A 16,773-nucleotide genomic window follows, 5' to 3' on the forward strand; every position below is an offset into this window, starting at 1 on the left:
GTACTAGAAGGGTTGGTAGTGTATTACATAGTGAGATCTCACAGCCACATCATATAATACACCCATTTCCTCTTATAAATATTATATAAACTGAGCTTTGTTCCATGTAGAAAAAGTGAGATGAAGGTTCTGGAGATGGCCAGTTTTTGTTACAAGTGTCCTAACTACAAAATAATTATCCTGTTTTATGCATATGGTAGGGCCTCCCTTGGGGCATCTATTTTAGCAAGGTTTTTGGAAATTTAGCACATAAGAAGTGTAGTAAAATGTCAATGTTCCTATTGAAGGCGCACCACTCAAACTCAAGTTTTGGGACTGTGTGTGCAGTATTCCAGGAGAGAAAGAGAGCACCAGAAACTGGCTGCTAAGATAGAAGGTGCAGTAAATACTAGGACCTTTTTTGTTAATATTCAAGAGTTCACATTTATTTTTTGTTCAAAAAGTAAGTTTAGTAAGATAACAAGTGATACAGTACAGTACATTATAAAGAATGCAAAGGAAAGGGGGGGAAAAAACAGAAAAGGAGAACATAGAAAATACAAAAATGTCATATAAACATGTCTAGGTTGGAATGCGAAAGCAATAAAATATTAATGTACCTGTAAAGTATTGCAATGCATATAACAACTTTATAGTAACTTAACATTTGCCGAAAGATAACAACTTATTATAAAATAACATTATCTAAGATATGGAATATCAAGGAGGCCGAACAACTTCTTGTGGAGCTGGAGATAAAGAAAAAGAGCGTTTAGCACTGCAGTCAATGAACGATGTAACAGGTGGCCATAAATTTAAGTGCTTCATGGCTAAATGAATAGAATGAACAAATGCTGTTTCCAATCTGTGATGATAACATACTGCATACCACCAAGCCTGGAAAGAAAGTTTCGATAGATATTTCCAATTTTTGGTGATCTGTTGTAAGGCAACTGCCAACAGTAAGTCCACAATCTTTATATTGGAAACGTGATCCTTCCAGATAGGAGATGAACTACTCAGAAATAAATGTGTTATAGAGAAAGGGAAATTGGAGTTAAAGATAGATGCACAGGGATAATGTTGTCAAAATTAAAGGGGTATTTATTTATTTGAAGAGTTTTATGTAGCGCTGGCTAGACCCGGAGGTATCAGAGCGCTTTGCATGAGGTTAGCATTAGAAATAAACAATGTTGCAAAGTTACATCAGTTACAAGAGCAAATCAAGGCATAGAGAAAAACCGTGTTATATAATTACATACCTTACTAGAGTAGTCAATATTATAGAAAACAAGTCCTATGGTGCGCAGAGAGTAGTGGGGGAAAAGTAAAGGAGTAGGAAAGCAGATCAGGTTAAAATTACGTAGAAAAATCATATATAAAGGCAATAGTAAAGCAGCGGTACAAAAGTATGAAAATTATGAACAAAGGGGTGGAAGGGGAAGGTGAGAGAGACTGAAGAAGTTCTTAATTCAAAAAGAGTCCTGCAAACCTGAAAATAAGAGGATAATAAACAGGGTCCCAAACAGGTCATGTGGGTAGAATCTTGATCAGGTCGGTAAAACGGCAGCGTGGCAAGCAAGGGCCAGCAACCATCACCGAGTATGAGAGACCAGGCTGCAGAGAGGGACAGTGGATGAAGACACAAACCACACCATCCCCACCGACAAGATGTCTGCAATGCTCAATACGGGAGAGTTTACCACAAGGCGCAAAACTAGGTTGCCGGGTGAGTCCGAAGCCAGGTTTCATGTGGTGATCCATGGAATGCTCGCCATCACCAAGAGATGGAAAACGTCCAGAAGTGGGTCAACGTGCCTGGCGTCCTCAGGACATAGACCACCCGCAAGCGGCGATCCCTACAGACGATCGGCACCACCAAGACCGGAGGTCCCTGGGTTCGGCCCCACAGTCTCTCCAGCACAGCAAGCAGGTGAACTCAAGAACAATCAGCCTCCTCGGGGTCAGGAGGGCAGACAACCAGAGAGAGTCGCCGCTCACGCTCCGATCGTCATGGGAGACATCCAGGCCATGGGGCAGTAGCGTCTCAGCAGGCAAAATGCGGCCAAGTCAGGAGAAAACAACTCAAGCGCACATGCTGCAGCCCAGAAGGGCTAAAATAGTGGACCAGGGCAGTCCCTATTCCTGGATCAAAAGAGGAGCAGTCCTTGGGAGAGAGGGGTCGCAGACAGGGAGTCTGCACTCTCCTAACCACTCCGACCGGGGAAAAAACACATCTGGGGGTCAGGGCAGCCACAACAGTAGACAAGCCAGGCCTTCGAATCAAGGCAATCCACATGCGAAGTTGACTGTAGTGGGAATGCATAGCAGCAGAGGAGCGACCGGAAGGTAGATGAGGGCAAAGGGCAGACACCCAGAGAAGACAAAGGGATGTCCGGGAGGGATGATCGGCCGAGTTGAAAATTGGCTCCATCATCGGCAAAACATCGGCGATTCGTCGGAAGGCGGAGGAGGACGGAGACACAATGGAGAGACGAGGAGAACTGTGCCTGATGTCCGGCTGGGTAGGTGGCAGCCAGAGCCCATCTCCTCTATAGCTGTCTGTGCAGCTCCATCAGCCATGTTGCTCGGGCTGAGTGGTCAGAATGTTAATCACGGGTAAAGTAAAGACCCAAATATTTAATGTGATGTGAGTTCCAAGCAAAATTGGAAGAGCTGAAATCATCTTTTAAAGTATATTTAGTTAGAGGCAATATTTCATACTTCTATCGATTTCAAGTTCATAACCAGAGACAGAGGCAAAAAGTTCCACTTCTTGTAAAGAAGCAGGGACAGAAGATTGAGGTTCAGAAAGAAACAATTTGTCATCAGCATAAGCTGCTAACTTAGTTTGAGTGTCCTTAGTTTCAAAACCCTTTATATGATCATTTTGATGAATTTTGGACAAAAACGGTTTCAGGGCTAGATTAAAAAGGAACGGAGATAACGGGCCGCCCGACGCACCCCCCTTTATAATTCAAAATAGGGAGATGAAGTACCATTCACAAAGACGGCTGCTCGTGGATTAGAATATAGGAGAGAAATCAGAGAAGTGATTTTTGAGCCAAAACCGAACCATTTCAATGTGTGAAAGAGGTACGACCAATTGACTCAATTAAACGCCTTCTCGGCAAAAAATGCTATTGCAGCTAATGGATAGGGTAAGTGTGGGGCTTTTGATAAAATATCAAAAAGAAACGAGTATTATCAGAAATGAGACGGCCTTTAATAAAGCCAGATTGTTCTGCGCCCAATAATCGTGGGAGAAAGGATTCAAGACGAATAGCTAGGGCTTTAGAATTTTTTTTATAATCAATATTGAGAAATGGGTCTGTAGTTCTTGCAATATTTCAAATCTTTCCCTTCTTTGGGTATTAGACATATTAGAGCTTCTAAAAAGGAACCTGAGGATTCTCCTGATTTTATAAAGAGATTTAAGAGATTGAGTAGCTTAGGAAGAAGGATTGGAGCGAAGTGGGTGAAAAATTCAACTGTAAATCCATCAGGTCCCGGAGCTTTGTCCTTCTTAAGTGATTGTAAAGCACTGAGAAGCTCCTGTTCTGATAAATCCGCTTCTAAGGGGGTAAAATCAATTTTAGTATTAAACTATTTATGGATACCTGAAAGAAATTGTGTAATATCAGATTCTGAGGGTGTGGTTTCAGGAGAGTATGGTGTTTTATAGAAAAGAAGGACTTCATTAAGTATCTTTGGGTCCTTAGTTCGTAGTGTGTTTTGTTCTTCGAAAATAGCTTCAATGTCAAACCTATTATGTTTAATTTTTAAATAATTTGCCAAAAGTTTGCCAGCCTTATTCTGACCACCATAAAACTTTGCGCTGGACTTCAACAAATATAGTGAGGCATTATCTGTTGATTCCTTGTTAACTTGAAATTTAGCCTTAAGTTGTGAGGGACAGTTTTGGGATTTTGAGGAGTAATAGGAGTGTTCCAATCTCTTTATCTCGACCAAAAGATCACTGATTGCCTTGTGGGAATTTTTACATTTTCTAGAGACAAAACCAATGATGAAGTCTCTAGCAGCTGCTTTGAATGCATTCCAAATTAAAGAAAAATGAGGATTATCAGTTTGATTTAAAGAAAAATAATCATTGAAAAAGGAAACAAAAGAGGATTGAAAATTTAGATATAGAAGAAGTGAGTTATTAAATCGCCCTCTTCTAGGTAAATTAGATTTTGAAACTATATCCAATTGAATGGAAATAGGGGCATGGTCTGAGATCAAAATAGAGCCAATATCAGCGCTATTCAAAGTTTGGGATATGTTATGTGAAACAAAGAAATAATCCAATCTAGATTGAGTTTGGTGGGCTGGGGAGAAAAACGTAAATTCTCTAGTGGTGGGATTGCAAATTCTCCAAGCATCTATGAGTTCATATTGCTGGATGGTCTGAGTAATAATTTATGGACTTTATGTGGTTTAAAAGAAACCAGTGAGTTTCGATCTATGAAGGAATTCATCACTTGGTTACAATCACCAGCGAGGATAAAATTATCATCAATTCCTGAGGAAATTTGCTGAGATATTGAAGACCAAGACAATGGATCACCATCAGTGGGAGCGTAAACATTAAATAAAAACATTGGAACACCTCCGATTTGCAATTTAGTGTATAACCATCTACCCACCTCATCAGATTGTTGAGAAAGCAAACTAATATTTAACGATTTATGACAAAGAGTAATAACTCCATTGTGTTTACCGTCCGCTGGAGAGTAAAAAACACTCCCAACCCATCCCCTCTTCAACTTCAAGGATTCTAAAACATTCAAGTGAGATTCCTGCAAGAAAACAATATCCACTCCCAGTTTGGATAAGTGCGTTAAAACAAGTTGCCGTTTGATGGGAGAATTCAGACCTCCATGGTATGGTTTGCAGGAACATAAAAATAAAGGGACAAGAAAAAAAGAAGGCCTACAATGACCTTCAAAGAACATAGGGTAAAATATGTAACATTCCAACTATAAAAGCATAAGATATAATGACAGAGAGAAATGAAGAACAAAAGATATGAACGTGAGCTTGAGATAAGAAACCAAGAAGAGCAGGAAATGAGAGATTTAAGTAGAAAATTGAGATGCAGCAAGAAGGAAAAAGAGAGAGAAAAGAAGAGGGAAGAAGATGTTGACAATAGAAAAGACAATAGAAAAGGAGAACTGAGCAAAATAGATATGCATGTGAGGACATAGTAGTGAACCAAAAGAGGAATGAAGAGGAAAAAAGTAGAAGAAGAAATCCGAAGATAGGAAACAAGAAGAAAAGAAGACGGGGAAAAAAAGAATGACAATGAAAAAGATACAACGTACCTAAATCAAAAGACGTCACAAAGGAGTGGGGGGGGGGGTGAAGCCACGAAGAACGAATGGCGCGTCCAGACTCACACGAAACGAGGACAAGAACAAACCACAGCAATTAAAATAGGGTGAGGGAGCATAATAAATGCGAACATCAAAGAACCTTTAAAGAAGAGGGGGGAAGAAGAGAAAAAAAGGAAAGGACAAAAATATTTATCATAGCAAGGAAATAGAACAAGCATAATATAATCACAATATCATAGAAAAATCCAACAAAACGAATGACCAAAAACAAACAAATAGTGTAAATAGAAGTATTAGACACTAAAATCTAAAAAAAAAAACCCAATAAAACCAAGAAGAGGAAAGATTACAATAAACAAGAGAACAAATTAAACAGCTTGAGAAGACGAAGCTCAGGAAAAAATCCATAGAGTCAGTTTTGGTAAAATTGATAAAACTTTGCAATTTGACAGGATCCTCATAAGTCGTCGTGTTGTTTGTTATAAGTAACCTTAAATAGGCAGGGATAGAAGAGGCCATATCTAGCACCCATAGCACATAGAGCAGGTCTCATGTTCAAAAATTATTTGTGCCTGTTTGCTGTGGACCTAGCATAATCTTGAGTAAAAAATAATGTTGAACCGGACCAAGAGATACGTTGAATAGACTTGGCTGCTGAAAGTACTTTGAGGAGATCTGTATATTTGAGGAAATACATGATGACCCCTCTTGGTCTCCGAGAAGAGGAGGTATCAGCACGTTGATGACCAAGTCTATATGCTCGCTTAATATTGAGTGACGTTTCTTCAGGTAGATGCAATAGTTTAGGAAGAAAAGATTTGAAGAAAGACAAAGGATCTGGCCCCTCTGATCCCTCCGGCAATCTGTAAATGCAAAGATTGTTCCTTCTTTTTCTGTTTTCCAAATCCCAACCTGCTGTTGTAGCGATGAAATCTGCGATTGTAGGGTATTGACCCCTCTCATGCGTATGAGTGAAGAAAGAGACACTCTATTCCACTGTAGTAAGACGCTCATTCATCTGAGACCAATTTTCTGTTAAGAATTGCAGCTTGGTAGAGGTATCTTCCATAAAGGGGCGAAGTACCCTGATCTCTTCCAACAATACTTCTAAAGATACAGGTGAAGATGCATTGGATGGAGATGGTGGATCTTTCTTCAGTCTCTTGGTGGTGACTTTACCAGTCGCAGAAGTTCCTGCGTTCAGAGGAGAGGAAGCCTTGGAAACAGATGACAACGAATTTTCCATCTTAGAGAATTCAGAGAAAATGTTAAAGTTCTCAATAAACGTATGCGTGATATGTGGCACAGAGGAGCCCAGCTTTTTCAATCTTCCCATAAGAGAGACACAAAAATGATGTGTTGAGACCTAGTATTATTATGTTCCAATGAAGACAAAACCAGACCTTGTGAGGAGGTATAAATAAGTGAGCCGCAACAAGAATCAGTTCAAGCAGGGTAAACAGCAGAAAAAGGTTAGGAAATGAGGAGGGTCTTGCAAGTAGGCTTTCATATCCGTACCAGCACAGAAAGGATTATGGCAGGAGCTCCTCTTCTGAAAAGTACCAGTGTCTAAAGGATACTTCATATAATACTTTCCCTGTTGCTGGTAGAATGACTAAGACAGCTTCTCGTCTTCAGTGAAAGCTTTAATAATCATGACCCTGTTTTCTCAAAAACATAAAAAGCCTGCATGGAATCTGAAAACACAACAGCCAAACGTGCTTCACCTCAGACACTCACCAGAAGCGAGGCTCTCTTCAGGCACAGCAACAAGAGCCTCGTTATAAATTAATATCCAGGACAAAGTTTGTGAGGAGCAAAGCAGGAGAGAACAATATGTGGCAGTATGCAAACCATCTTAGGCAAATATTAGTGCACATAAGGCTTCATAGGTCTAGAAACCTCTTCTTGCCATGTACACAAAATGCCAGGAGGAAAAGAGACGCCAGAAGCAGAAACGCGCCATACTTTTTTCACTGGATTATCTCCTCATTAAAAGAATGTCGCAGGCAAAATGGCGGCTGCAGTCAGCGCTTCTGAAACGCTGAGCGTGACCCGCTGATTTTTCGGTGATGCCGGCTGAAAAATGTCATAAAACAAAGACAGCGTAGGTCAGTGCATCCTCCGAAGTCCAAAGCTGCTCACCAAATTCAAGTGACGAGCCGACAAATGTGGATGCCTCGGCCCATTCCACGGAGCATTATATGAACGCCGCCATTCGAGTCGGGCGCCAAGCCAAGAGTTCACATTTATTTTGGACAGCAGTACAAAGGCGGCAATGCAGCAGTAATTAATAGACTCTAGGGCATTCATTAATTTGTTGTTGTTAAACTGTAATTAAATGGAGTCAAAGCTTGGCTGGGAATTTGAAATCTCTTAGCATAAATATCTGATCTCATGACTGCTTAGCAGTGTTTAACATTGTGGACCCAGTGCATGTACTTAATGATTACAGAAACAGAAAAGCCATGCTTACTTTTGGTGTAATAGATCACCCTCAAAGAAGACTATATACCATTTGTGCCGAGCCACGCTGTAAATCCTGCTGTCAGTGGTGTCAAATGTGTAATGGGACAGGAGCAGAAGCAAGACTACAGTTTTGAAAAGAAGCTCAGGAGCCGAGTTCTAAAGTAGCTGAAGTGTACAAAAAGTGATTGATGGAATGCTCAAATTAATTTTGCCCACTGGTAAAAACTCTGGGCCGGATGCCAGCCCATCTTTTTTTTGCTCACATTGCCACCTTAGGTTGGGCCCAGCCATTTGCAAATCAGTCTTGACCATGCTCCAATAGGAACTGTTTAGCCCGAACAGCCAGGCCAGGTCCTCCATGAACCAGATCACAAACAACCCAGGATCAATTTCACCTTTATAAGGCTCATCAGCCAGGTACAATTCGAAGGTAGCAACAGAGTTAATGAAAGGCCTCACTCGTGGTAGGTGGGGCCGGGGGGTTCTATACGTTTAAAGTGGCTGCACTGACTCCCCATGTAAGAAAGATTCCAAATAAAATTAATATTCCCAGACACAGTAAAAGTCTGTCTGCCCTTCCATATTTCAAACTAAGGGATGAGACGGGAACAACATGTGGCAGCGTTAGCAACACTTTGAAAAGATGCGCTGTTTTCCCAGTAACATATGTTTTAAACTTCAGCTGTACAGCTTCGGCATGTACACGGTTTACAACACATGTCTGTGGATTTGTGCTACTTGAGTTTGCTACAGTTGTGTATGTTTATGGTGCCCAACATGTGTATGTGTGTGTGTGTATGTATATATATATATATATATATATATATATATATATATATATATATATATATATATATATATATATATATATATATATATATATATACGCTTCTTTATTTCATATTTGGCACCCTGCCAGCAGGACCCAGTTCATGGAACAAAACACCATTCCATTTCGCCAGACGCGTTTCAGGATGTGCTCCTTTCTTCAGTGGCATTTATAACGGGTATAAGGAAGCGCTGCTGATGTGAAAATGCCAAATATGAAATAAAGAAACGTGAGCAACATTATTCTCTGGGAGGCTTTATTTATGGCGCTTCCTTATACCCGTTTTAAATGCCACTGAAGAAAGGAGCACATCCTGAAACGCGTCTGGCGAAACGGAATGGTGTTTTGTGCAATGAACTGGGTCCTGCTGGCAGGGTGCCAAATATGAGATAAAGAAACGTGAGCATCATTATTCTCTGGGAGGCTTCATTTATGGGTTCCTGTTCGATGGATTTACGTGGCCTACCCGGTCTTTAAGTGAAGCTCACCGCTTGTTTTGCAGGTCCGAGACGGCACCACGAAGGTGCTACCATAGTCGCGACAGAGAGCAGCTGGCGCCTTGCAGGGTGGTGTCAGCTGCAACTGCTCTTATTTGGCATGCACAAAGCGGGGCAGGACCCCTTCAGGACTTTGACACCAATTATTGTTTTAATTTCGGGACATTGAAGGCGCATCCACTTGGAGTCACGGCAACGCACTACATCATCCAGAAGCCCCTGATGGCTGCGCCCACTGAGACAGGTGTTGGTAATTATTTGTGTGCGATCAGCAGCGCTTCCTTATACCCGTTATAAATGCCACTGAAGAAAGGAGCACATCCTGAAACGCGTCTGGCGAAACGGAATGGTGTTTCGTTCCATGAACTGGGTCCTGCTGGCAGGGTGCCAAATATGAAATAAAGAAACGTGAGCAGCATTATTCTCTGGGAGTCTTCATTTATGGGTTCCTGTTCGATGGATATATATATATATATAAAATTCACTTAAAAAACCATAGGTTTCACACATGTTATAGTTAGCTGTACATTTCACTCGTAAAAAACCAATGAAATTCCACGTTATAGTTAGATCAGGTAACTATAACTTGCGCGCCCACAATAAACTGCTGATGACGTCACATAGTACATCACTCATGACATGGTCAGTGACATCACTCATGACATCAATGATGACATCTGAAATTACACATTGTGGATTGCGGTCGCGCAAGTTATAGTTACCTGTTCTAACTATAACGTGGAATTTCATTGGTTTTTTACGAGTGAAATGTACAGCTAACTATAACATGTGTGAAACCTATGGTTTTTTAAGTGAATTTGCAAGGTTTTGTAAATGATAATTCCTAACTATAACGTGTGTGAAACCTATAGTTTTTTCAGTGAATTTGTACGGTTTTTTAAATGCTAAGTTATGTATTTATTTTTTATTTTTTTTCTGGTTTTTCACTATGCGCACACCCTGCGCGCACGGTGCGCTTCGCGCACCGTGCGCACGCTGTGGGCGCTCGGTGCGCAGTGCATGCCGTGCGCGCCTCGCCTTTTTTTACGCAGTAACATTTGGTTTTTTCTCCCTTGTGGGTCCTTTAATTTATTTAATAAATGTGATTGATACTTCTTTATTTTTTATTTTTTATTTATTTGGCCGTGCGCGTACGGTAAGCTTACCGTACGCGTACCCCGCGATTTTTTTAAAAAAATTATTAAATTTATTTTTCGTACTTTTGGGTCCTTCTTGGACCCCCTGACAAACACTAGGGGGTCTGCAACTCTCTTCGTTGCCCCCGTTTCACGTTCCCCACCTTTGTTTCTCAGTGCGAGAGCCAGAAAATGGCGGCCGACACTTCCTGATTTCGACCGATTCGAATGTTTACAGTCATGTAACCACCAATCAGAATTGAGCTCGCGCACGGCACCGTACGCGTACGGTAAGCTTACGGTAAGCGCACGGAGCGCGCTTACAGATATATATATTGATTTAAATGCTATTTTCTCAGGACCTACTGAACAGTTTTACACCAGACCTACAAAAGGCACATCCTTGACCTGAGGACTACCTCTCTGCCAAATTTCAAGTAATTCTGTTCAGCCGTTCGGGCTGTAGCTGTGTCTAAAGGTCCTATGGAAAAATGCATGGGGAAAACACGTTTTGGGACCCCCCTTTTTTCTCAGCCCCCGCTTGACGAATCCCCCCGAGACTTTCAGGGTAGGAGCGGAGCGTAGCGCCCCATTAGTTTTGAAAATTTCGCGAGGATTCGTCGACCGGCGCCAAAGTTATTCCAAATAGAATGTTGCGGATTTCCTATGGAAACACGGTCCTAACTATAACTATCTACTGGCGACCGCCAGTAGATAATATATATATATATATAAATAATTTTCGGTCCGGCGTTAGCCACGACCGTTGCATTTTAGTCAAATTATATAATAAACTTTTAGGGGCTTTCAGCCAACCCTTTTCATCTGCTGTGTTGTTCACAGGTGGTTGATGAGTGCAAAAAACATTTAATAATACTAGTAGATTAATAATGTGCGTGTGTGTGTGTGTGTGTGTGTATATATATATATATATTCACTGAAAAAACCATAGGTTTCACACACGTTATAGTTAGGAATTAGCATTTAAAAAACCTTGCAAATTCACTGAAAAAACCATAGGTTTCACACATGTTATAGTTAGCGGAAATTTTACTGATAAAAAAACAATGAAATTGCCCCGTTATAGTTAGTGCTGGCAACTATAACTCACGCGACCGCAATCTTCTGCTGATGCTAATACTGTATTTAGACACTTATTTGCCCATGTCTTCTTCCATACATTTTTAGCTATACATATATTACAAATATTTTTTTTTATAAAGACACATATGTCATCAGCAGAAGATTGCGGTCGCGTGAGTTATAGTTGCCAGCACTAACTATAACTGGGCAATTTCATTGGTTTTTTATCAGTAAAATTTCCGCTAACTATAACATGTGTGAAACCTATGGTTTTTTCAGTGAATTTGCAAGGTTTTTTAAATGCTAATTCCTAACTATAACGTGTGTGAAACCTATGGTTTTTTCAGTGAATTTGTACGGTTTTTTAAATGCTAAGTTACTTTACGCCATTCGAGGCGTGCGCGCCCACTTAACGCAGTTCGTTCCGTGCACGGTTTTTATCAACTTTAATAAGCCCTGTACATTTGGTGGCCTTCGGCCACCAAAAGCACAGGGGGAGGGGTCAATGTGGATAGTGTTTTTTTTATTTCGATTTTATAATTTCATGTTTTTTTTATAAAGTAATAAGCCCTGTACATTTGGTGGCCTTCGGCCACCAAAAGCACAGGGGGTGGGGTAAGTGTTGATAGTGTTTTCGGAAACGATAAGCCCAGTACATTTGGTGGCCTGCTGCCACCAAAAGCACAGGGGGTGGGGTAAGTGTGGATAGTGTTTTTTTTATTTCTATTTCATTACCGTACGCTTACGGTAAGCGTACGGTAAGCGTACTCGGCGAAATTGCCGAAAAAAAAATATAACCGTTTTTGCTCTTGGGGGATGTTTGGGGACTCCCTCAACATGACTGTGTGGGAGGGAGTTGTCAAAACAGCCCCGTAACATGTTTTTGGGCATCATGTTTGATAAATAACACTCAGTGCGAGAGACAAAATGGCGGACGCCGCTTCCTGGTTTCGACCGATTCGAATGTTTACTAAGATCTAAGAGCCAATCAGAATCGCGCTCGCGCACGCCACCGTACGCGTACGGTAAGCGTACGGTAAGCGTACCGTAAGCGGGCTCAGATATATATATTGATTTAAAGGCTATTTTCTCAGAATCTACTGAACAGATTTACACCAAACCTACAAAAGGCACTTCCTTGACCTAGGGACTACCTCTCTGCCAAATTTCTAGTAATTCTGTTCAGCCGTTCGGGCTGTAGCTCTGTCTAAAGGTCCTATGGAAAAATGCATGGGAAAAACGCGTTTTGGGATCCCCCTTTTATCTCAGCCCCCGCTTGACGAATCCCCCCGAGACTTTCAGGGTAGGAGCGGAGCGTAGCGCCCCACCTATTTTGAGAAATTCGCGAGGATTCATCGACCGGCGCCAAAGTTATTCAAAATAGAATGTTGCGGATTTCCTATGGAAAAGGGGTCCTAACTATAACTACCTACTGGCGACCGCCAGTAGGTAATATATATATATATGTGTGAGTGCATACAACAAAATTGAAAACACTATATAAATGTAAAGGAATTTAGAATTAGAATATAAAAATTAAATTGATACTTATCTTGATTTGAAGGAGCAGCGTAAAATACAGTAAACGGAATCTAGTATGGACAGTTGGTGGCCAAAGTCGAAGCACTGGTATGCACTGACTAAAAAAAACATGCTTTAGGAGAGAAAAAGACAGTGATATGCTAGAGTCTAGCATTTTGCTTAGTCTTTTAAAAATAGAGCACCAACATTCCTATTCGAATTTCTATTTCTACATATTTTCTGTTAATTAAATAAACAATTTAATGAGTTGTCAATTTGTTTGATGTATATTTGGTCTAGTAGTGTAATTCAGTAACTGAATTCAAAAGTTTAAAAAACGCATACAGCATGGAGCAGTGGGTCAGCCCACTTCAGGCGTTGGCTAACTTCACTGTGAGCGATGGCACTCTATTCTTTCACAAGGAACACATCCTCACACAAAGGAGTTTGCTTCAGAATCAGGGTCTATCTTTTGTGACAACGCGTGATTTTTGACACCCCAAAATATTTTTGCTTTTTGTATTTTAAATGTTGACGAGGGTCTTGCAGGTACCACTACGATGTTTTATAAAAACCAGACAAGCATTACCAAAGCCGAAAGGCTGTCAGTCAATGCCAGAAAGGTTGACTTTTGCCAACTTCTGGGCCTCCTTTATTCTTCATTTCTAGATGCATAGTATAGCAAAACACCTCACATTCTGGGGACATAATGCTGCAAGCTACATTTCTCCAAATGGCAGACATAAACAGCTAAGATCTGAGCTTTTTGTTGTTGAACAAATGCAAAGTATAGTGTCATTTATGAATGAATACATTTCATAACCTATGAAGCATTGCAGTAATAAGACTTTTGTTCTTGTATGTTTTGTGGTTTTAGGGCAAAACATATTTTATTAAGGTATGCTTTCCCGTCATGCCTTCGCTCTTGCCAATTCCAGCGGATTACAAAACGGTGTCCAGTTCTGTGCCTGTTGAGAAACGTGCTTCAGCTCAGCAGCAGGTGAGTACCACTAGTCTTAACATCCAGCTTTACATCCATACCAGCCGGATGAGTCAGTCAGTGCCTTTGTTGGGAATGCATTTTGTTTTCCTATAAAATGTAAACTGAGAAGTAAAATCTTCTTAATGCAATTTGTTTAGGGTTTCACCATCTTGAATCTTCTCTTCTCCATAACGATGTGTGTAATGCATTGAATTGTTATGCTTTTATGATTTACCATGTGAAATCGAATAAAGCTTATATTGAGTTGAATCTTCTCCAGTTGTCTATACAACTGTTTTCTTAATCCAGGTGGAGCTTAACGTCACACTGCTTTGCTCTGTTTATGGTCTATCTTGTCAGCGCAGCATAGTTAAGTGAGTATCACTAGAGAAGGGCTTTGGCTCCACCCATATTTGGGAAACAGCAGTCAGTCCATATGTTGATTGGGCAGAAGTTGTGTGCATACGAAATAAAACATGCTTGCCCCCCACACAGCTGTGATCATTTTATTTATCCAGCTGCTTCAGCTTGAAGTTTCCAGGGCACACGTGACAATGCAATTAAAGTGTCTTAGATAGGATACGTCTCTAGAATAGTGTCTCTTGGATAGGATGGGCTAACATTTATACAGCGCACTAGAACATGCAGGTGCCAATGTGCTTGAGCAGGAGATATAGATCAACAAGAGCAAGGCAGTCAAGCTGAGATTCTGAGATGAAAAAAGCCAGGTTTTCAGATGCTTTTTAAGGGACAGAAAAGAATCTGCTTCAGAAATGTAAGTAGGCAGTGTTCCATAGTTTGGCTGCGGCCTCCGAGAAGGAACGCCCACCCCATCTAGTCTTCAGAAATCTGGGGATCCTAATTTTTCACAGCATGAGAATCCAAGTGGTCTGCCAGGAGTGTACCAATGGAAAAGAGCATCCATTTGGATGGGGCCCCTTTGGTGAAGAGCCTCTAAAACTAAGCAAAGGGCCTTGAGGGAAATTCACCTGCTGACTGAAAGCCAATGAAGGGAACAAATTCCATCTCTAAAAGGGTGTCGTTTGGGAATGTTCAGCATGAGGCGGGCTGCCACTTTCTGTGCAACCTTGCGTTTTTTCAGGAAGGAGCTGTTGATATTAGTAGTCCAGCCGTGAGTTGACAAGGGCGATAGTGACTGGTGCAGTTCCGGTGGAATATAAGGAATGACCTATTTCAGGGTCCTAATAGTGCAAAAGCAAGTGCTGTTAGTGTGACTGACCTGTTCATTGAAACTCTGAGTATTGTCAAAGATAACCCTGAGGTTTTTAGCTGACTTGAAAGGCTTAGAGAGAGGTCCACAGGCTTCCAGCCACCAGATGTTCGAGCAGATAGAATTGTAAGGGCCAAACACAAGCACTTCAGTCTTATCTGCTTTAATAATCAGAGAATTGTCTTTCATCCAACAGATAATGCTAGACATACACTGGTTGAACCTCCCTACAACCAAAAACAGGTTGTTGGGAGTGGATACAATAATATGAATATCCTTTGCATATGACAGCACTTGAAACTCAAATGCACCAGATTTGCTAGATGGGCAACATACAGATTAAAGAGGGTTGGGCTCAAGAATGAGCCCTAAGGCACCCCACAGGGGAGGCTGAAAGCCTTTGCCTTGAAACTGCAGCAGGTTAAAATGTTCACCCTCTTAGATAGAAAAGAGTGGAAAAGCTGCAGGGTGGTCCCGCTAACCCTAGCTTGCTGCAGACGCTGAACCATCCTTTCCTGTGAGACAGTATCGAATGCTGCAGACGGATCAAGCATGACCACGATAAGGGAAGTATCTGTACCTATTTCATTTATGGTGTTTTTCTCTAGCTGCAGCACAGATGGGAGAAGGGCATTCATTAACCTACATGGATGTTTAGGTCTGGCTTGACAGTGCAGCTGTCGTTTGACCTTTTAGCCAACACCAATATTATTCTACAGTTCTTTGCTTCTACATAAATATATATCATTCCCATGCTATTTACTTGTAATGCATCACATTACCATACAGCATTTCTTTAAAGCCAGTCCTAGCGGCATTGCCAATGCTTGTTTTGCATTCCTTTACCTGCAATTTTGTTACATACTTGCCTTTTGAGGCCAGCCATGACCTTTTGATTTTACTAAAATAAGTATTCATTATACTTCTACCTACAGGGACTTCCAGACAGCCCTCATAATCTACTGTTCTGTTATTGACATAAGCCTTATTCTTAACCATGGGTATATCCCTGCCCTGCTTAATTAAAGCTGCTTCAAGCCTATTAATGTACAGCAAAAACAGCACAAGAGCAAGGACACGCCCCTGCAAAATCCCCCGAGACAACATAATTAGACTTTGCGCTTTTGCCTTTCATCCCATATCTGACCGAGGCTTTCAGGTCACAGTGCAGACCAAGTAAGAAAGTAACAATAACCTTATCAACCTCCAAATACTCTACAATTTCCCACTGTTTGGACCTAATGACACTATCGAAAGCACTGAAAAAATCCATGAAGGTCAGGTAGATGGAACTGTGCTCTGTGATTGTGTACTTATTAATCAAGAGAAGGAGGTTAAGACATTGCCCCATCGTCCCTAGGACCTCACGGAATCTAAACTGCATCCTCGGGCTTTGTTCTCATCCATCCAAGCTTTTAGGCGATCACTCACCATCTTACCGATAACCTTCATGACAGAGTCCAACAATGAAATATGATGCTAACAACAGGGATTTGCATAGTTCTCCAGTATTGGGGTATCTTTCATAGATTCACATGCCTGAATCATTCCCCGTCATCGGAGTGGGAGTCCCACGGTACATAAAAAAGCAACAAATATGCACATAACCATACCATAGTAACATAGAACCAGGAAGTAAAGTAAAGTAGCTAGAAACTAAAAGGAAAAAACTTCCACCTCTATGACTCGTCCAAGTCATTATATATA

The 16,773-nt window shown here is 41.1% G+C and overlaps 1 protein-coding gene across 3 annotated transcripts in view; it reads left to right on the top strand.

Annotated features, from left to right (window-relative positions):
- Window positions 1–16,773, top strand: part of ICE2 (interactor of little elongation complex ELL subunit 2) — an 825,537-nt gene that overhangs the window by 372,465 nt on the left and 436,299 nt on the right. For all 3 annotated transcript variants that reach the window (XM_085648299.1, XM_085648300.1, XM_085648301.1), the window contains one exon: window positions 13,731–13,853. In XM_085648299.1, the coding sequence (XP_085504425.1) occupies window positions 13,731–13,853 (123 nt within the window). The remainder of the gene's footprint in view (window positions 1–13,730; window positions 13,854–16,773) is intronic.

This window comes from Triturus cristatus, chromosome 3_2 (genome assembly GCF_964204655.1).
Source record: "Triturus cristatus chromosome 3_2, aTriCri1.1, whole genome shotgun sequence".
NCBI lineage: Eukaryota > Metazoa > Chordata > Amphibia > Caudata > Salamandridae > Triturus > Triturus cristatus.